Genomic DNA, 21,361 nt, shown 5'->3' with positions numbered 1-21,361 from the left:
ATGCTTGTTTGCATTGCTTGGCGGCAAAACAACAAAACTAGGGATGATGAGGAGTGTGGGAGCAGAGTGATGCCAACGTCTTGCTGCTGCGGGTGCATATGTTGTGGATGATTAAAGAGTAGCGGGGGCGTAGGGCTACAGACGGAAGAAACAAGTGGATACTGCAGGAGTGTCGTCCCAATGCAAGAACGAGGCCGATCGCCCTTTTGCTTTGAGTTGAAAGATTCGAAAGGGATCGAATCTCGATAATTAATTAATGGATTCTATGCTAGACCCAGTAAGGGGCACATCTCTATGTGACATGTATTTGATCAGATCAGACAAAACTTTTATCATTAATGCTTCGGCTCTAACTTCATAAAACTTTAAAAGAGCACATTTAGAATATTAAAAGTTAAGTTAATAACATGCAAAATTTAACGAAAGTTAAGTTAATTACACTCCCCTTGCTTGGCGTCAATACTCTCTCTTGTCAATGAGTTTCCAAAAGCGATGACTTGTTAATTGACCCATCACCCCTTAAAATGGTTACTACTCTCTTAGGTATGATTTATAGGTCTAAACCTTCACCTTTGTGCAAATATACAACAACGATAGCTATGTAATTTATTTTAAAATTGGATTCCACTTTTAGTTTGTCCATTTTGGAATAGTTTGGAGGAATGTGGAAGTTTTTTGCACCATATGTACATTCAAGCCATGAGTTGCGTGTAGTTCACCACAAAAAAAAAAGGAACCAATTAGTTCCTTTTTGGAAACTTTGCTTTGCTTTGCAACAAAAGTTTGTGAGAAGTTATCACCTTCCTTCTTCAAAAACTAAAGGCATCGTATTGTGCATAAAAGCCGAATGAAAGACTTCTACTTGGATCAACATTGCGAGAACAAGACGTTGCGTGTGAAAACTCTCGTGCAATAGTTTGGAATAATCTTTTGGCGGCATCTACTCTAGCACAAGACATTGCGTGTGAAATCTATGGGGGAATAGTATGTAGGCTATGTGTGTGTGAGAGAGAGAGAACAAGACCTTGCGTGTGTGTGTGTGTGAGAGAGAGAGAGAGAGAGCGCAAGACCTTGCGTGTGCAGAAAGCTGTGGGGGAATTAGTATCGACTATCGAGTAAGTTTTGGGGAGTACAAGACCTTGCCTGTGTTTGTGAGCGAGAGAGTACAATATTTAGCCCTCTGCGTGTGAATCTGATCAAGGCTTGCGTTCGCGTCTCCTTTTAAATAGAGAGTTTTGACACTCTTATTTGTGGACGGCTCTCTCTCTCTCTCTCTCTCTCTCTCTCTCTCTGTGTGTGTGTGGGGAGTGACCATGGCCGCCAGCTCCTTTGCAGTCGGCGATAGCCAGTAGCCTAGTGGGGGCGCCACGATTTATTATAGATTGTCAGGCCTTCTCTAGGAACGGCCCGTGGACAAAATTGCAGCCATCCTGGGGGACCCTTGCCCCTCTGACTGCCTCCTCTTCGACCTAGACTTCTGTTTATTTATGACTGTCTATGACCAACATATGAGCAACGAATTTCCTGGGTTCGAGATGAGGTCATGGGAGCGCCACTTCGAGGTTAATGAGGAGAAGCTGGGTATGGTGATGGTGCAGAATCCAGATGGCACTTGGCCGACGCCAGCAGCTGAAGTACAACTTGATGCATCCATGGTCCTGCTGCGTGCCTCGGTTGACATTGTTACACCTGATGTGCAGCATTTGAAGCACTGGCCTTTGGTCGAAGATGATCATCGGCAGCAACAGCTGCGCCATGAGCAGGCGCTAATTATGCCCGCCCACCTCTTCCGTAATATTCACTCCACTCCTCACCTGCCGCCAAAGGCCATGCTGCGCTGCTTGTCGACTTTGGGCCTTGTTAACCTCACCGCAGCAGCTAGTCATCGTATCCCGTTTCTAGCTGCCGATATCGCTGCTGCAGCCCGCCATCTTCAACTCCTCATCTACAAAGACACGCAAGCCATGTGTACTGACTTCCTTGCCCACTCTCTCGAAGGCTTCCCCGACAGTGTGGTGGACGGCCTGGCTCTCCTAGTAGATGACGGCCACTTGGCTGCTGACCACATTCTACCACTTGCCGCAAGCTGACTCACTTGAGTCTCCTAGGGTAAGCTCGCTATTTTCTTTCACATCTTCTTTTTTTGTTTCTTAAAAAAAAAAAAAAAGCCGGTTCACACAGATAGTAGCAGATGATAGCTAAAGAAGGTTACAATTACTAGTATGCCTCAATTGTGTGAGTGTTCTTGTAATTTGTTTCTAATATTAGAAGATTTTTGGAAAAACAAACATTGCTTTTTCCATTCGAGTTTTGAGATACAAGAAAGAAATCCGAAAAGCTATGCATTATTGTACCTCTAATATTGCGTTCATACTTTTGCTCAAGGCTTTAATGTAGCATCTCTTCTAGAAGATGCTCCCAAGTAACCTCTATAAGCTCACCACATAAGAAAATGTCTTACTCTCAAAGCTGGTAGCAAAATATACATTTTATAGATGTATTATTTGCGCAAGCGGCAAGATGTTGATGGCCGCCCCCCCCCCCCCCCCCCCCCTCCTGCCCAAAAAAGGAAAGGAATAACCATACGTACGTGTGATAGTGAGAGGTTGTCATTCCTAGATATTTTTTATAAACCACAGGGAATGTGTCCGTCCTCTATATTCTTGATTCTCCTCTAGTGTTGGAGGGAGATTCATGTTTTTTTTGCTAGTGTTGGAGCCTCTTGGAGGACCCCTTTTACTTAAAGACAACACAGTGAAAGGACGAGTGCATAGACTTTCACCATGAGCTTATGTAGACTTGAAGCTGTAAGAGCTTCTTCTTGCTGTGAATGTTATTCCATAGCTCATGACTTTGCAGCCACTTTCAAGCCCATCGCCCCTACTCTATTGTTGTCCTGGTCATTCTTCTTGTATACTTTTTTGGTGTATGAGGGGAGTGACCGGGCGTGCCCTACCCGACTCCGAATTGAAAACAAAACAAAAACTCATAGCCTATTGAGTCTCCATTGCTGCCTAGATTCGTGTTCTTTAATCACATAGGGGATTCACTCATAATAGTTAGTGGAAGAGATGTGCTTTGCGTGCACCAAATGCTCCTTATTTACATCTATATGCGGGACCATGCTTTGTATAATGCATCTTCCCTCCCTTGTAGTGACCGCTCTCTTGTACACTCACATGATACCATACAAAATACATATTGAATCCCCATGTTTTGTCATCGTTTGCTTAAGTCTCCCACGACTTCTTTTGAGCTTAACTATTGTACTCCATCCACCCCTTGCATCATCCATTTCCCCTCCTCTCCCCAACACTTTGACCACCTCAACGTTGGCTACCTAGCTCACCAACTATCATAATAGCTAGATAATTTGAAACTTGACCATATACTTTTTGGTTTTCATGTACCGAATTGTGATGGTCACTACTAATTGTCCTTGCATGCATATGATAACCCTAAAAGCCTTGATATATGTGTGTTTGTGCCCGTGCATGCATGTGTGGGCACATACATGTGCATGCGTGTGCACATCTATGTGTGTGTGTGTGTGTGTGTCTCTCTCTCTCTCTCTCGCATCATCATTTGCATCTGTTTCTATCTTTGCGTGCGTTTTCGTGTACCCATCTACATCTGCATCTCTATGTGTGTATGCATGTGAGCACATGCACATGCATGTGTGTGTGTGCGTGTCTGCGCACACACACACACACACACACACACACACACACACATGATGGAAGCATGTAGACATGCGCAAGGGTGCGAGGGGGGAGAGAAAGAGTCTATGAAGTGGATTTCGGTGTAGTGAGATAAGAGTCAAGCCTCCATGATAGCCTAGATATAGAGCCCATTGCAAGCAATAATGTTTAAATAAGAAGCAAGTCTCTATAGGAGCCTTGAGATAGGTCCCATGGTATGAAGTATGCTACAATGTGTCCTTTATTAGGAAATCTTGCTATTGCCATCCATTGGAATCCATGGGTTCACAATGAAGTACAAAATGAGAGGGAGATGATCTCTAGGAAATCTTGCTATTATCATCCTATGGAATCTATGGATTCACAATGAAGTACAACAGGAGGGGGAGGTGATCTCCCATAGGGAATCTATGGATTATCTCAAGACTCCACCTATATTATGTGGCATAAGCAACACTCGTCCGCTTTTTCCATGGAGAGAGAGAGAGAGACAGAGAGAGAGAGAGAGAGAGAGAGAGAGAGAGAGAGAGAGAGAGAGAGAGAGAGAGAGAGAGAGAGAGAGAGAGAGAGAGGAAGAACTCATGGATGATTCAATAGAATTGTGTTAGTTTATTCTTTACTTGTCATTCACACAAAACTGTAATAACTAGGGGGAAAACTTAATGGAGTCAGTCATGACAAAAGAACTAGGAATTGAATTGATTCAACACTTTAAGTGAGTATATGAGTGCATCTTGTACAAGCATAGGCTAGGATTTTTTGCTGACATCACATGTGAGTGTAGAGCTCTGCAATCAAGGAGAGATGAAGGAGAGGCCGATTGGGGAAAAATCTTGTATGCACCTTTCTAAGGGATATTTTGACCTACCATACATGCTCATAACCATATCTATATTATATAAAATTCTCCGTGGGTCATATACCTATGCTTAGGTTTCATTTTGGACACCTTAGACTTTAGGGCAGGACCTCTATTCATGAGATCAATCAGGATTAATCCCAACTACCATCCCCTTAAGCCTAGATTACTGATCTCTAATTACAAGATTTATCTATAAGGTTCACATGATGCATCATGGTGGTTCAATAATGATCCATCACCATGGCTCACTAGGTAGAGCCGTTTAGTGTATATCTACAGTATAGGTAATATAAGATCAATGCCATTGGAGGTATCTTTTACATGGTTGTCGTTGTTTTCTTAATGAGCTCGTATGGCACCATCTCCATGAGTTTTACATACATATCATATAGTATGACCAGGTTTGCAAGAGTCATATAGATTTGCAAAGTACAATGGGGATTGTGTCAAAGAACTTCGTAAAATCAAAATATTAAAAAAGAGTTAAAGTGATTAGGGCTTTGGTAAGAAGAGAAACCATTAATATCAATCAAACAATGGATGAATTCGGTGAAGAATATCCAATTGTAATAACTTTGGAATCCCTAAAACCTTGGTGGTTTCTATCCTCCTCCAAAATCAAGTAATTGATGTCGGGGTTTATGGAAAACCCAATAATCAAACTAGAGACACCTGATTTTACTATAGATTTCCCTTGCAAGCTTTGATACCCAATAAGGTAGGGTGCAGGGTGCTCTAAAAGCTTCAAGATTAGAAGTTCTTCTTGCTCTCTACATAAGTCCTATATAAGGTCTTGTAAAAGGGAAAACCAAGCAAATTAAGAAATTAAAAAACCCATTGAAACTTTTAAAAGGGTATTGGGAAATTAGGTGCTCTCAAGTTTTTAAAGTACTTGAAACAAGATTGGACTTGTGCGCACACTATGGTGCGCACAAGTCCAATCTTGTTTCAAGTACTTTAAAAACTAGGTGCTCTCAAGTTTTTAAAGTACTTGAAACAAGATTGGACTTGTGCGCACACTATGGTGTATCATAATGCTGCCAAACTTGAGGGGCAAGTGGACCTTGCTGAGAAAATACTACGGTGTGAGTTGCAGCATTTCAGTCGTGGCCGAACTCATTGATGCTTCCTCTATGTGACTTGTAGCATATGGAGAAGCTTAATTAGCAAAAATCAGAACATTGCATGGGCAATTGACACAATTCACCTCATGGGTATGTGAGCCTTGAGGTAGGGAGCATTCTCGGTTTATAAGTTTCCTCAGATGGAGTAGAAGATATCACACTATAATATTCCCTTGAATCAAGGTGAGTTGTAAAAGCTGGGGCATACTCCATCCAGGTAGCCAAAATTTAGGACAAGTTTAAACCTTAATTGGTCCTCCAAATCAACAAATAACGCTGAGACTTATTGAAAATGAAGGAAGCCATGACCAAGAGCTAATATTAATTGCTAATGGATTTTGCTAGTCACCTCCTTAATGTAGAAAATATTAGGCAAATGAAATCCAACTAAAATAACTAAGGATTAAATGTTAATATATTTCATCAATTCTCCCTATCAACAAGCTTCATTAGGGTAGTAAAGCATGCCCATGCCCCAATGATGATGGTGATTAGGAGGCAAAGTACTCATAATCTAGGCTAGATACTATGCAAAAGCAAATAAATTGGCAATCACAACTAGCAAGAGATTATGCTAATGCAATTTAACATAGAGGGTTTACATTGATGCCTAGAGTCTAAATGAGATTAAGATGTATTAATCTCCTAGAAGCTCTTATACCGATTGCAATAATTGGGGTGGAAACTGAAGCGAGTCATTCATGAGAAAAGAAATAGGAATTGCAGTGCCTCTTACAAAGGCATATGCTAGGGTTTTCTACTGACATCACATGTGAGGTGTAGGGGTCTTCAATCAAGGAGAGATCAAGAAGAGATTTGAGAAAAAATGTCGTATGCACCTTTGTAGGGGATATTATATGGCCTACCATAAATGCTCATAATCATGTCTATAGCATGTTAAATGCTCTTAGGGAGAGGCCTCTATTCATGGGATAAGCTAGGCTTAATCCCAAGAAGTACACACGAGGATTATTTCTAGTTTTCTCCGGTCCTATATAACCTTGCAAAAAGTGTGCATTTGTGTGTGTGTGTGTGTGTGTGTGTGTGTGTGTGTGTGAGAGAGAGAGAGAGAGAGAGAGAGAGAGAGAGAGAGAGAGAGAGAGAGAGAGTACTTGTCATATAGATTACCTTGACATAGTACACACTAGGGTTGTTGCTAGTTTTCTCCAGTCCTATATAACCTTGTAAACAAGCTACATTTGCGAGAGAGAGAGAGAGAGAGAGAGAGAGAGAGAGAGAGAGAGAGAGAGAGAGAGAGAGAGAGATCAGAGAAAAAAGAGCACATGGAAGTTTCAATAGTACTTTGTGCCACCATAATGTGTTATTCTTCACTTGTCATATAGACCTCTTTGACAGAGTGCACACGAGGGCTGTTGGGTTTTCCCTGGTTTGTGAAGAGAGAGAGAGAGAGAGAGAGAGAGAGAGAGAGAGAGAGAATTCGCACAAGTCTCATGGCATTCTTGTCAATTCACAGGAACAACCAGTTTGGGGAAATTTTGAGGGTTTCACTTGTCTTCAGGCAAGTCAGTCATGTCGATACTTGGGTTTTGAGGTTGTTATTGATATATCTCCACAATAGCAGTTTGCTCCTGTTCAACAGTCTATCTGACAGAATCTTTGTCATTGGTCCTCTAGGCACCTTTCATTGGATGGGCGTGGTCTAGTAGAAAACCATGTCATTTAGTGTATGTTTGGAACATTGCTTCCGATTGGATGTTGCATACGGGCATTATTGCTCAAGTGATACGATTGGTCTGGAGCTTCTTTAGGGAAGATTTTGATGGTGAAGTGTGACACTTAAGATATCCCAAGCACATGCATATGTGGAGCCTCCACTTTATCTACTACAATGGCCACCTAGGATTGGAAAGCTAAAAAATATACTTGGATAATAAAAAACTTCTGCAAATCTCATATCTAATACTAAGATATATGCCAAAGATGAACTAAACAAATGATTTTTTGTGAAGTGAATGGAAAACTGACTCACAAAGCCTAATTTCACAGAAAGTTTTTTGTGAACACCCTTGCATTAGATACTACAAAGTATTAAAATATTTCAAGAAAAACCATTAAATATATATTTCTATAATTTGTAATAAATATTAACATAATATTATAGCATTATACAGTAAATTTATCTTAAAGATCCATCAAAATCAAACCATTAGAATTTGAAATTTTTGGCATAGCCACATTCCTTGAAGCGTTATCTATTAAAAGACCGTAGGATTTTCCCATGGTGTGCACTATCCGAGTGAGTGAGAGGTGCCTTTTGTTGTGCGTGTAACGCATGTACGGAGTGTGTGCAAGAGAGGGGAAGAAGAGAATGGGGAAGGGAATGATACACAGATAGCCTGTGTTTGGGTTAGTGGAGAAGAAAGAGAGGAGTCAACCCTCTCTCTTTTTCTCCCTATATTGATTAAGTGAAATCAAGTATACAAGGGTGGTTTCCCACGGCCACTTGGCCTACACCTCAACAACCTCCCACTTGAAGGTCATGGTGGCCAATAGTGGCATCAGTATAGTTAGTCTATACAAAGTTGATGAAGCATTGCTGAGGCCTTCATCCTACACCCATAAGTTCTATACAATGTGTAAATCGCTCCGAGGCTAGGCTCTTTGTGAGAGCATTTGCGGTTGTCGTCAGTGTGAACCTTGACAAGCTTGATACTCTTGCCAGCCAATGCATTTCGTATGACATGGTATCTGACCTCTATGTGTTTCGACTTTGAGTGAAACACTGGATTCTTTGCCAAAGCAATGTCACTCTGACTATCACAATGTAGTACTGGAACCTCGTGAATGCCCAAATCTCCCACTAGACGAGCCAACCATATGGCTTCCTTGCTGGCGTCAGATGCAACAACATATTCTGCCTCAGTGGTAGATGAAGACATGCAATCTTAGAGACACGACCTCCAAGAGATAGCTGCTCCAGCAAACATGAACACATAGCCAGATGTGGATCTTCTATATACGATCCACACAACCCGCATAATCCGCATCCGTGTAACCTACTATAGATGCATCACTGTTTCCAAAGTGTAAACACTTGCTAACTGTACCTTTCAAATATCTGAGGATTTTCTTCATTACTTCCCAATGCTTCTTGCCAGGGTTTGCCATGTACCTACTAACCACTCCCACTGCATGTGCAATGTCTGGTCTTGTGGCTACCATAGCGTACATCAAACTGCCAGCTGCTGAAGAATATGGTACTTTCGCCATTTCCTCTTTCTCAGCCACTGTTTTCGGAGAGTCTTCCTTGCTAAGTTTGGAGTATGCTTCCATTGGGGTACTCAATGACTTCCCTCCCTACATACTAAAACGTTGCAAGACTTTGTGAATGTACTTTTCTTGAGATAATTCAAGAATTCCACGTTGCTTGTCTCTCTTGATGTGCATACCAAGAAAGTGATTGGCATATCCCAAATTCTTCATGGAAAACTGAGTGCTTAGCATCTTTTTCAACTGATTGATCTCATCAATTGATTTGCCTGCGATAAGCATATCATCTACATACAAGATCAAGATGATTAAAGAACCATCGTTCAATCTTTTTGTGTATAAGCAGTGATCCTCTTGACTTCTTATGTAACCTTTCTGATTGCATAGCCTGCTCCCACTTAACGCTATCCTCCATTTGTATAGCTTCGTTGTAGCAGTTTGGCTCTCCACTGTCAGTGACCAAAATGTGGTGTATACCCGGCTCAAACCGCTCGGGCGCACATGATACTCTCTCAGAGCGTCTCAATGCCTGACAGCTAGACTCTGCTCTCTCTGGAGCAATAGTAGTATCTTGCACTTGAGGGGTAGGTGCAACACTACTGAACTGAGTTGGTTCGGAGGCTACATCCTCAAAACGAACACGTCTGTACTCAACATCTTTGATGGGCTTATTGTGAATTTTTAATTCATTGAAAATCACATGTGAGCTACGAATGACTTTGTTTGATTCTGGGTGCCAGAGACAATATCCCATCGCTCCATTTGCACCATAGCCAATAAAAATGCATTTGTGTGATCTGGGATCTAACTTTTGACGAAGTTCTTTGGGCACATGTGCATATGCCTCACATCAAAATACACATAAATGCTCATAGCTTGGCCTTTTGCTAGTCCATAATTCCTCTGGAATTTTGAAATCCAAAGGAGAACTAGGTGAACTGTTGATGATATGCACTGCTGTCCGAACAGCTTCCCCCCCAAAACTCTGGAGTAAGCTTCACCATAGACATCATAGAGACAACTCGCTCTTGAATCGTCTGATTCATTCTTTCAGCTATCCCCTTTTGTGCAGGTGTGTATGGAGCAGTAAATTGCCGCCGAATGCCTCTTCTATTGCAAAAATCCATGAACTCTGTGGAGACGTATTCTCCACCATTGTCCATGCGAAAATCTTTGAGCTTTTTTATTGATTGGTTCTCAACCATGGTGAGGAATTTTTGGAATGTCAAAAAGACTTCTTCCTTACGCTTAAGGAGATACACCCACACCTTTCTAGTAGAATCATCTATGAATGTGAGAAAGTAGTTCGCCCCCCCTAGAGTTTTATGTGGCATTGGACCACACAAATCACTGTGCACCAAGTCTAGAGGTTCGCCTAGTTTCTTATTCAATGGCGAAGATTTCAATCTAGTCTGTTTGCCATATAGACAGTGCTCACACAATGGAAAGTTCGTGAAATCTAACACATGTAAGTAGCCAAAACGCTGAAGTGTTTTCATTCCCTTTTGGCTAATATGCCCTAGCCGACTATGCCACAACTCAGTCGAAGGCAAGTCGGCAACATAGATAGAGTGTTCGTCGACACTCGAAACAAACAAAGAGTACAGGGATCCGTTTTTATTACCTTTCATCATGATAAGGTTGTTCTTGCGGATCCTCCAAGAACGATTACCAAAAACTATAGTGTAGCCAAGATCATCCAATTGCCCTATAGAAAGTAAGCTTTTCGTAAGCTTGGGCACATGTCTGACATTCTGCAGCACAAAAGTAGTGCCATTATGCATCTGAAGTTTCACATCACCAATGCCAATAACTTCAAGCTCATAGGAATCACCAAGCTTGACTATTCCATGCATGGATGCATAAGAGGAAAACCACTCTCTATGCGGTGTGACATGAAAACTTGCACCAGAATCAAGAACCCAATTCCGTGCATAACCCTCATCCTGTGTAACCAAAGCATATGGAGTGAGATATGAAGTGAAAATGAGAACATCAAAGGGATCTGCTGTCACCTCGGCACGAATCTCTATGGGCATAATGAGCCTCACTGGAGAAGGAGCATCCTCTACAGCAGTGGTAGGTATGGGAGACTCAACAACATTTAGCTCTTCAATCTTTACCGTATTTTTGCCTTTGCTAGAATTATCCTTTTCTGATCTGTTAGGAAACTGTGACAATCCTTTTTGTAATGACCCTTCTTGTGGCAATAGTAACACTCGACATTTCTGGCATTGCAGTCACTACTTTGGTTCCTGTGTCTGCTAGGACTATGAGGATTTCGCTCTCTACTTTTGCTTTTGTATTTGTTACTGTCACGACCTCTTGCCTTTGTTGAACTGCCAACCATATATGCATCTCCATGACTAGCATTATTGAGAGATTTACGAAGATGTTAACCCTCACAGCACACGGACACCCCATCACCTACGACGGACGTGTATTATGTATTTGGTAGAGTCAGGTACCGGGCTTGTCGGACCAATAGAGAAAGGTAGAGTGATCGCCAATGAGAGGCACACTTTAACTTGGACATTCAAGGGATTAGTTGGTTAAGCATGGGCGCCCAAGTGTGAATGGGGTGAGCTCCTATAAAAGCCAACTAAACCTAATTTTTACTCATTCTCTCATTTGTGCAATTGAAGAGTGCTCTTGCTCCATCTCCATCTTCTTCTTCTTCACCTCCTTGTGTGTGTGTGTGAGAGAGAGAGAGAGAGAGGGAGAGTGTGTGTGCCATCGAGCATTACGAAGGCACGACGGCGGCGAAGCAGTTGAGCGCAGCACGACTGCAGCTTCTTCTTCATCGCGGCGAGGAATCCACCACGAAGGCGAGCGTAGAGCGGTGAGTGACACACCCTTTGTTTTCTTGAGCTTGCTAGTTTAGGCTTGTTGTGTGCTTGGAGCCGTTTGTGGCTCACATACGGTGTATTGGCAAGTCCCTTGCTTCGACAGTGTGACAAGGAGCGCACATTTTTGGCGCCGTTGCCGGGGATATGCCCTACACTAAGCTCGGTTAGCACTTTACGCTTCCTTGTGGTGCAATTTCTATCATAGGAAAGGCAGGGAAGGAGTGTGTGGAAGGTTTCTGTTTTTTGCGTTTTCTGCAATTGCTGTCAAGTTTCAATTTCTGCTATTGTCTGCGTTTTTTCAATTTCTGCAATTTCTGCATTTTCAAGTTCGGCGTTTTCAATTTCTGCAATTTTCTGCATTTCTGCGTTTTTTTTAATTTTCTGCAATTTCTGCATTTTCTGCAATTTCTGCGTTTTTCCCGCAATTTCTGCATTTTCTGCAATTTCTGCGTTTTTTTCTGCAATTTCTGCGTTTTTCAATTTTCTGCATATCTGCGTTTTCTGCATTTTTTGCATACCTGCGTTTTCAGTTTCTGTATTTTCTGCACAAAAAAAAAAAATAAAATTATTTTCCCCCCAAAAAAAAAAAAAATAATAATAATTTTGAGAAAAAAAAATCGGAAATTAAAAACGCGAGCGAGTGGGCGGCGATATTTTTCGAAAATAAAAAACGTGACTCTTAAAACGGACGGGTTGGTTTGTATAAAAGATAGATCGGGATCGGGATCATTTTCCCAAGCCCAAGCCCAGTCCTCAGTCTTATGATATATACCAGACTCACTCTTATATATATACCCTACTCCCTCAAGAGAGAATGAGAGCATGTGGGACAAGTCCTCCACTCTCCTCCTTTCTCTTCCCACTTGCACCCTTAGACTTTCTAGTTTGGGCCTAGTTCCCTACTGGAAATTGACAGTTTTAGGGATTCCGAGGGTATAGAGTGACCAAACGGAGGGCTGTAAAGCACGGCACGACCCTCTGACCGATACGCTCGTTTCGAGCTATCACACGGCCCATTCCACGACACGCTCTAAAAAATCTAGCAAAAAAACAAACAATAAACACGCTAAAAACTAGTCACAAGGCCTCCTAGAGCAGCTTTTTGACACCTTAGGGTATCAGAAGCACATGCACTTACGCTCTGGGCGGGTGCTAGAACACGAGTATATTGAGGGTGCCTCTGTTCATACGGACACCCATTACCCATCCACGATAAGCTCTAGACCCTGAGCGGGGACACAAGGTAGCACCACCCAAGACCCTAAAATAGCCGCTAGTGATTCCTCCTCCGACTCAGAAATCATGGAAGCATACCCTACCCAAAACACTGAGAGAGAAGGCCATGCACCTCCCGAAGCTCCACAGCCTAGTACTAGTATGTTTAGCCGTTTCATGGAAACATTAGGTAGAGCTACTCGCTCGGAACCTGATGCAAATGAAGCACACGAAGGGGGTGGGGAAGTGGAATCTCCTTTCACATCGCACGTGGACCCCACACCCCCAAAGAGTGTCCATGTGGATATCCTATCAACTTCTTACCAAGAAGGCCCTGTTGAGCTGCCTCCTTCAGAAGTTCCCTCTAGAGTACCGTTGGTGACAAGTAAAACCACGGGGAGAAACATTGCTTCTACCTCACAAGAAACCATTAACACGTCGACTCTAGAAGGATTGTTCATTAATGATCATTGGACATATGACCTCCACAGTGAGGTGTTGACGGATCTACACTCTGGCCACGCCTACCATGTAGGATGGATAGAGATTGTACAATCCACCTCTAGTGCCACGAGCATCAAAGATCAACAGAAAATGATCTGTAATGTTATCCATGGCATTATTCAATCCGAAAGGCAAAACCGAGGGGTAAATATACTCTCAACTGGCCCCATGAGATTTCTGGATACGAGCAAGGCTCAACAGCCTACTCTATCACAAATGGAGACTCCTCTAATGAGCCCCATGGACCCATCTTACGTCATTTCACCTGGGGTCTCTATGCAATCTGAGCCTCCGAGCGACAACCTTAGCTTCCCTAACTTGGCTCAACCCTCTATCAAGGAAAACACAGTGCTCACTCCAGGGATAAGCCTAACAGAGAATGTACCGATGACATCTACGGTTAGCGCAGTGCCACTACCTAGTGTCGTAGTACCTAATATGGGGCCTCGACCATATGTGCCTCTAGCCCCTTATGCACACATGGCCCCCACACCTCCAATTGTACCAATTGCTTATGCTCCTCGAGTGCCGCTCCCTAGCCCTTATCCGAGTGGACCTATGCCCGGTTATGTTCCATATCCTGCATCATCCACACATATACCAAGACCGGTACCCGTTCCTCTCCCACATATGATTCCAAGAGTACCTCCACCGGCCCTGCCTCCTCACATAGGTGACTTGGCAGCGTTTGCTCAAACCATAGGTCGATCTATCGCGGAAAATATGCGTCACGCATCTGATAGAGAGCCTAGAAGTAAGGCAGTACAAATTGCCAAACTCACGCAAAAATTCAATGGGGACGAAGATGCTAGGAAACACATTGAAGTGTTTGAACAAGTATGTGATTCCTTAGGGGAACGCAACGAACTACATAAGTGCAATTCCCTAAGCTTGACATTAAGTGGGAAGGCTGGAGATTGGTATAGGACCCTAAGGGTGGACGAGAAAACAATCTACCCTACCCTTAGAAGGTTGTTTCTAAAGGAGTACATACGAGAAGGTGTGCTTTGGGGTGTAGCATCTCAGCTACAGAAGGCCAAACGTAAGGAAGGAGAGTCAGTAAGGGACTTCATTAGTCGTCTAAAGCACTTAAACTCTCGCTGCCCTGTAAATGAGCGCTTCAACAATAACCAACTGCTTGATCGATTCATTCGAGGGTTGAGGAATGAAGGAATCTATAATGGACTAGTGATTAGAGGTATCACAACCTGGGAAGATGTCACTGCCAATGCAATCCAATTAGAGGACAACTTGATGATAGCAGGCATGAGGGTGTCTACTGACACGAGATCCACTAGCTCACAAGCCATTGAGTATGAACCCATGACTGCAAAGCCCATTGCCAATGAGCCAAAGGTATTTGAGACATTCTTGACAGACCTCACCAAGGCAATCCAAGAGTCTCTTAAGGATAATCGACCCCCTCAAAATAGTCACATGTATCCAAGAAGGGAGCAACAATGGTGTTCCATTTGCTTAGGTCCACATAGCACTAGTGAGTGCCCTACGTTTAGAGTAAAATTTAATGGAACTTGCAACGCATGTGGTAGGTATGGTCACCAAGCTAAGGATTGTTTAATGATCAAACGTATGATGGCAAATAGACCACCTGTAGCCTGGACGGATGCGCCTCGACCTCTTGTATTGATGCCTACTCCACCTGTTGAGCAACTACCGCAACACATGGTCCCTAGATCTCAAAATGTTGTACAAGCTACACCGTTACCACCTCCTGTGCTAGGACCGCAGCCCCCGCATCCAAGAGTCGCCCCTATGAACCAAGTGGGTTGCGAGCCATCTAATGCTTATGCAGATGGCTGTGAGGAGGAAATAGACACTAGTATTGCCTACAGTCTTGATACATTGGAAGAGTGTCCTATATACTACATGGAAGATTGTTGGGGACAAGTCAAGCCGGTTTATCAAGCTGCTGCTCTCGCATCCAGAGGTCAAAATATCAACACCCAGGCTAGGAGGCCACCTCTTCAATGCTACGAGTGTGGTGGACCACATCGAGTAGCGGAGTGCCCTATTAGGCTGCAAAAGAATGCTGCACAGATGCAAATGAATCAAGGGAGCACGTCTGCAATGCCAATACTCACATGTAATCGTTGTGGCATAGATCACTTGATTGCCCAATGCCCCTATAACCCAAATGCGCCTAAAATCACACCCCTGAATTTGGTCGAAATTGCTAGTGTGACATCACCAATACCACCCGTCGCACCCGCTTATGCGATTACACGGTCCATGCTTCAAGGGCCAAGCCATATCCTCGAAGAGAGAGATACCGCATCAGTTATCCAAGCAAAGAAAAAGAAGACACGAAGGAAGAAGTCGCAGAATACGGAAAATTCAAAGCCAAGTTCCAAAACAAATATAGGAACAGGAGATGACCCCGTGTATATGAATGACCTCGAGGATGATTCAGATTCAGTCGAGACAATGGAGACTAGAACCAATACCACAAGGGGAAAGACCGACACAGAAAACCGTAACATGGAACCAAATGAAAACCGAATAAGAGAAAACCATAAAGAGCCTCTGAAAACACCACAAGTGTTTCCAAATCCAATCCAAGACCCCCAAGATAAACCGCAGGGGCAAAAAGGGAAGAATCGTAAAAAGAAGATTGGGACATACCCAAACCCTGTAGACAAGATTAAGCAGGTGAAACATCTAAGAGATTTAGTGGAGGAGACTCAAAGGAAACTAGAACCAGAACCCATGCAGATCAAAATTCATGACACAGTGTTTCCCACGCAAGTTCATCCACCCCACAGGAACCATAGACCGTTAGCCATATCTAGTATCATCCAAGAAGGGAGTGAGGACAGGACATCAGAAAGTGAGCATACACCTTTCTTGTTGGAAAGGATGTTTAACGAAGGAATACCTGATCCCATTGAGGAATATGAGATTCCATCCTCACCAGTTCCTAGTCAAGGACCTACACCCTGCAAAACGCCAATGAATGTTGCCAAACTAGTGGACTTCATGTCTTCTGAGGTCCGAACCACGATCATAGCAAAGCTGTATGGAGATCCTGAGTTATTCCTTGCACTTCGAGCATTCCTTAACGGAGAGCTACGAACGGGATTACCGCAGTTTGCGCAACCAAATAGGCCTGACTCGATTATGATTGATGAGGAAAATCATGTGAAATCACTTGACTTAGATGGACACGAGTCTGTGATCGAGGTACCCATTAACGAATTAGGGCAGTATTTTGAAGGCGACGAGTCTAATGCGACCCTACCCATCACTACCAAGGGATTAACTATAAAGGGAATTCTTGATGGTGGTGCGGGAGTTAGCATTGTTACAAAAGATTGTTGGGAATCCATGGGAAAACCCCGCCTCAGTGTTACTAACATTGTGGTAAAGATGGCAAATGGTACCATAGCCAAACCTATGGGGATGCTCAAGGATCTTAAGATCAAAGTTCTAGGACACAAGGTACGACATACGTTCATTGTAATGGATTTCTCTAAACACCTTATGTCATATGAAATGATTTTAGGACGACCATTCACGAGGGAAGCACAAATGGTTCACGATTGGTCTAAAAATCATGTCTATTTGCAATTCCACGACTCTGTCCTTAGAGTGGATTTGGTGACTGGTAAGGTACACCCCTTAGGGAGTAAAACCATTATTGATCATCGCTCTGACACCACAGTTCACTCCGCCCCACTACAATATTGTTACACTTGTAAGAAGGATACAGACATTGGCCAAGATTCTCCTTACATGGATGTGTTACCGGGTATGACGGAATCAGACAATGTGGATTGGGTCCACCTAGCATCAACCATAGACACTTGGGGAAACAGGGGGACGACCTGGGTAACACCTGAGGGGGATGAAATGCATATACCCTTAAATATGCTACAAGCAATGCGTATCGCTTCCGACAAGACTCATCCTAATGTAACGAAGAAAACATACAAGTGGGTCCCTAAAGCTTCTTTAGTGACCATACCTAGTGCTAAAAAACAGAAGCCTTGTAAGAAACGTACCACTCGCTCCAAGAAAAGTAAGAAAATGTTGCGATGGATCCCTAAACGACTATTGGAAGCCCAAGGCTACTATCAAGGAAATGATCAAATCTGGGTGCCAAAACGTAGATTGTGCTCTTACCTATCACCTGACCCAAGTGAGCCCAATCCCGTAGCTCCAAAACGAATCAATGATCGTGGAAAGAAAAAAATCACAGAATGCTACACACCTGCTCCCGAGCTAGTTTGGGTACCAAAGAAAGAACGATTTGTTCCACCTAGCTCAGGAAGGGGAGAGTCCCATGAAGATTCTAGCTCATCATGTAATACATCCATAGAGGTAAAAGCTTCTACACAGCCTCCATCTATAGTAGTGGACCTCCATGAAGCTACAAAAGAATCCACACCTCCCAGTGTTCAAGAATCACCTAATGAACCACTTCAAGTTCGATCCTGGGAGAGTACCTTACCACCGTTGCAACTTGACGAGGCACCTAGGGTAATAGAAAACTACTGGCAAAAATCCTCACCTATTACCAACTGGAACAATTGGTTTCAAAGGGTGACAAGCTCATTTCAAACGGTATGATCTACCCAAGGAAGGGGGGAGTGTTTGCTGACAGTCATCATTCACTTGCTTCCCTCTCAACCTTTTTCCCTGACCTATCAATTCCAATCTTAGGGAATGTACATATAAAGCTTTATACTCACAAAAAAAAAAAAAAAGAGCAAGAGCAATTAGCAAACGAGTATGCACAATAAAAGTCAAAACATTGACTCAGACCTACACATGTCACATCTGGTACAGTGAAACAGAAACCTATGCCATAAAACACCTTTGATCCTCATCACTTGAGTGATGGAGGGTAGGTAAGATTAGTACGATAGGAGTGTTTCTGTTTTAGAGTTGAGTGATTAGCGAAGTTCTCTTTTTCCACTAATGTGCCTCCTGGAGGTATTCCTTTTGTTTTCCTAGTGTGTACAGGAACGTGTTGCTGTGGTTAGGATTTGGACCTTCATGGAACCTTCAAATCAAGCGCGACCATCGACACAAACAGGTGTTTCTTGTCCATTAGCATTGCCTTTATCTTTTTGCATCCATGTTTGTCTGCTTTGATTGTGATTGGTAGCATAATATTCAGCGCATTGGCTTAGTATCAAACATTTAATTCAATGTAATGTTTTGTCATAATCACTTGTTTAGGTGTAAAAATCAAGCAGTCCGACTAAGCTAGTTTGACCAAGCTAGGTGTTAGAGATCTTCTCTTAATACCATGGGGAATGCCTTCCTAATAAGCAATGGTTACTTAGGTTCTTAATCCGATTTAGGCAGCATTGTATGAAATGTACTAGGGCTTTCTAGTGGGCTTAACCCTATTGACCTTTAGCGTAAGTATTATAAAGGAAGTTTACTAATGTGATGAGCCTGGGGAGTGTAACAATGTTATATGACCTCCCAAAGTTACAAAATTAAAATGTTGAAAATGAACAAACAATAAAAATCAAAGTGCCACAATGTAAAATTTTAAGTTGGAAGAGAAATCTCAGCTTGAATTGGTACTTCACTCACATGTATTGCCTATGGTACTAGAGCCCTAGAGGTTCCCAGTGTGGGCGCTTTTCCTTGAAAAGCAAAAAACCCAAGGCATACAAAATAAGCACCCACATCATAATTGAATCACTATGAAAAGACCTTGGGGGGTCAAAGAAAAAGTAATCAGACAGGCGATGATTTCATGAGAAATTCCTTTTATGGTAGCTTAACTACAAGGTTTTCTAGATATAGCCTCTAGTCAGCCCTCGAACATGAATACTTGGCTCTCGCGATTAAACAACTTAATTGACCACTGAAAATTAAGAAGCTTACCCATGGTATTAATATTCGATCTCTAGTGCTTTTCGACCGTCAAATTAGTGACCCCAGACTTGTTTAATTTTTTACCTTTACATCTATTTATGCATTTGATTACATTGCAATTTAATGTTCATTGCTACCAAATTGTTTGAAATTCTTTTACCAATCAATTTGTCTACCTAAAACTGCATATGCTTTTTACGAGAATGCAATTACTGTGCCAATGTTGTTTGATTTTGCAGTGACTGAAGAAGGCTAAGGACATTCATCTCAAATGCTCTTCCACCTCGACGAACCAGCTTCAACTCAATAGCTTTCGAGGACGGAATCTACATCAGGAAGGGGGGCATGTTAACCCTCACGGCACATGGACACCCCATCACCTACGACGGACGTGTATTATGTATTTGGTAGAGTCAGGTACCGGGCTTGTCGGACCAATAGGGAAAGGTAGAGTGATCGCCAATGAGAGGCGCACTTTAACTTGGACATTCAAGGGATTAGTTGGTTAAGCATGGGCGCCCAAGTGTGAATGGGGTGAGCTCCTATAAAAGCCAACTAAACCTAATTTTTACTCATTCTCTCATTTGTGCAATTGAAGAGTGCTCTTGCTCCATCTCCATCTTCTTCTTCTTCACCTCCTTGTGTGTGTGTGTGTGAGAGAGAGAGAGAGAGGGAGAGTGTGTGTGCCATCGAGCATTACGAAGGCACGACGGCGGCGAAGCGGTTGAGCGCGGCACGACTGCAGCTTCTTCTTCATCGCGGCGAGGAATCCACCACGAAGGCGAGCGTAGAGCGGTGAGTGACACACCCTTTGTTTTCTTGAGCTTGCTAGTTTAGGCTTGTTGTGTGCTTGGAGCCGTTTGTGGCTCGCATACGGTGTATTGGCAAGTCCCTTGCTTCGACAGTGCGACAAGGAGCGCACAGAAGAATCTCTTCAGTGAGCAACGCATTTGTGACAGCATTGAACTCTAACTTGCCATTCGGAGCTGAATTGATAATGGCTGTGCAAAAGATATCCCATGAACTGGGTAGAGAGCATAACAAGAAGATAGACTTGAGTTCATCGTCAAACTCCTTAAAGCCCTGAGATGTCAGGTGACTGAACAAGGAGTTGAACTCATTTAAGTGACCGAAAGCTGTGCTACCTTCTTTCATGTTGAGCTTCATAAGCTTTTTCATGAGAAAAACTTTGTTGGATGCACTTTTGCTCTGCGATGATGAACATAAGCTATCCCAAAGTTCCTTGGTTTTTTTCTTCCCTATGATAGTGAAGAAGACTGACTCGGCTAGATGTAGACGTATCGTAGCCATGGCTTTTGCATCCAAAAGCTCCCATTGAGCTTGTGTATAATCATCATCCTCTGCACGCTCTTTCAACGGTTCTAAGAGGCCTTTGTTTATCAAAACATGTTTCATGCGCTCTTTCCACATGGTGAAGTTGCTACCATCGAACTTTCGAATGAAATACTCCTTTTCTGAAGAAGAAGACATCGATGACAAGAGTGTTTGAGAGGTGCTAAACTATGGCGAGAAGTTGTAGAAATTTGGGCAGAGTAACCTTTGTATCGGGAGTAAAATCTCAACCGAAATAGACTCAAAAGTGCCAACAATGAAAGTCACGACTCGCGGAAAGGAAAACCGGTAGAGTCTCCTTTGTATGAGGAGTCAAAACTCAACTCAAAATGCATATAAATGTGCCAACTGCACTAACTGGGCATCTGCTGCACAAAACCACTATTGTGTGACTGCCAACTCGATGTCAAAAGCATAAAAAACCGTCTAGTACATATCCTATAGCAAGGGTACCGTAAAGGGGAACTCCAGCTACCTGTATCACCGAGGGTGTCTCAACATTCGAGCACACCCCAGCTCAAAGAAAACCTCACGCTATCAACCCTCCAAAAGGCTAATGCAAACACAAATGGACTAGCCACAGTCTCAGAAAGGGTTCTTCCGGTCTGAATCTCAAAAACGGTCGGTAAAAACTGCCAAAACAGCCAAAAATGGCTCCACACG

At 42.9% G+C, this 21,361-nt stretch overlaps 1 protein-coding gene across 2 annotated transcripts; it reads left to right on the top strand.

Annotated features, from left to right (window-relative positions):
* The first annotated feature begins 1,079 nt into the window (after window positions 1–1,079).
* On the top strand, window positions 1,080–19,958 carry LOC147450894 (uncharacterized). Of its 2 annotated transcripts, none has more exons than XM_086519882.1 (2): window positions 1,080–2,109; window positions 19,585–19,958. In XM_086519882.1, the coding sequence occupies exon 1, from the start codon at window positions 1,488–1,490 to the stop codon at window positions 2,088–2,090; it is 603 nt and encodes a 200-aa protein (XP_086376008.1). In that variant the 5' UTR covers window positions 1,080–1,487; the 3' UTR covers window positions 2,091–2,109; window positions 19,585–19,958. The 2 variants fall into 2 exon arrangements, with proteins under 2 accessions (XP_086376008.1, XP_086376007.1); XM_086519881.1 differs by lacking the exon at window positions 19,585–19,958 and adding an exon at window positions 7,162–7,291 and having other exon boundaries at window positions 1,092–2,109.
* Window positions 19,959–21,361: the final 1,403 nt, after the last annotated feature.

Source organism: Adiantum capillus-veneris, chromosome 9 (genome assembly GCF_014529385.1).
Source record: "Adiantum capillus-veneris isolate H3 chromosome 9, ASM1452938v2, whole genome shotgun sequence".
Classification (NCBI taxonomy): Eukaryota; Viridiplantae; Streptophyta; class Polypodiopsida; order Polypodiales; family Pteridaceae; genus Adiantum; species Adiantum capillus-veneris.
Note: the sequence above shows the minus strand (reverse complement) of the source record. Positions and strands in the feature narration are given on the sequence as shown.

Coding starts and splice junctions, on each gene's coding strand:
- LOC147450894 (XM_086519882.1), top strand. CDS start 1,488: ATGACTGTCTATGACCAACATATGAGCAACGAATTTCCTGGGTTCGAG.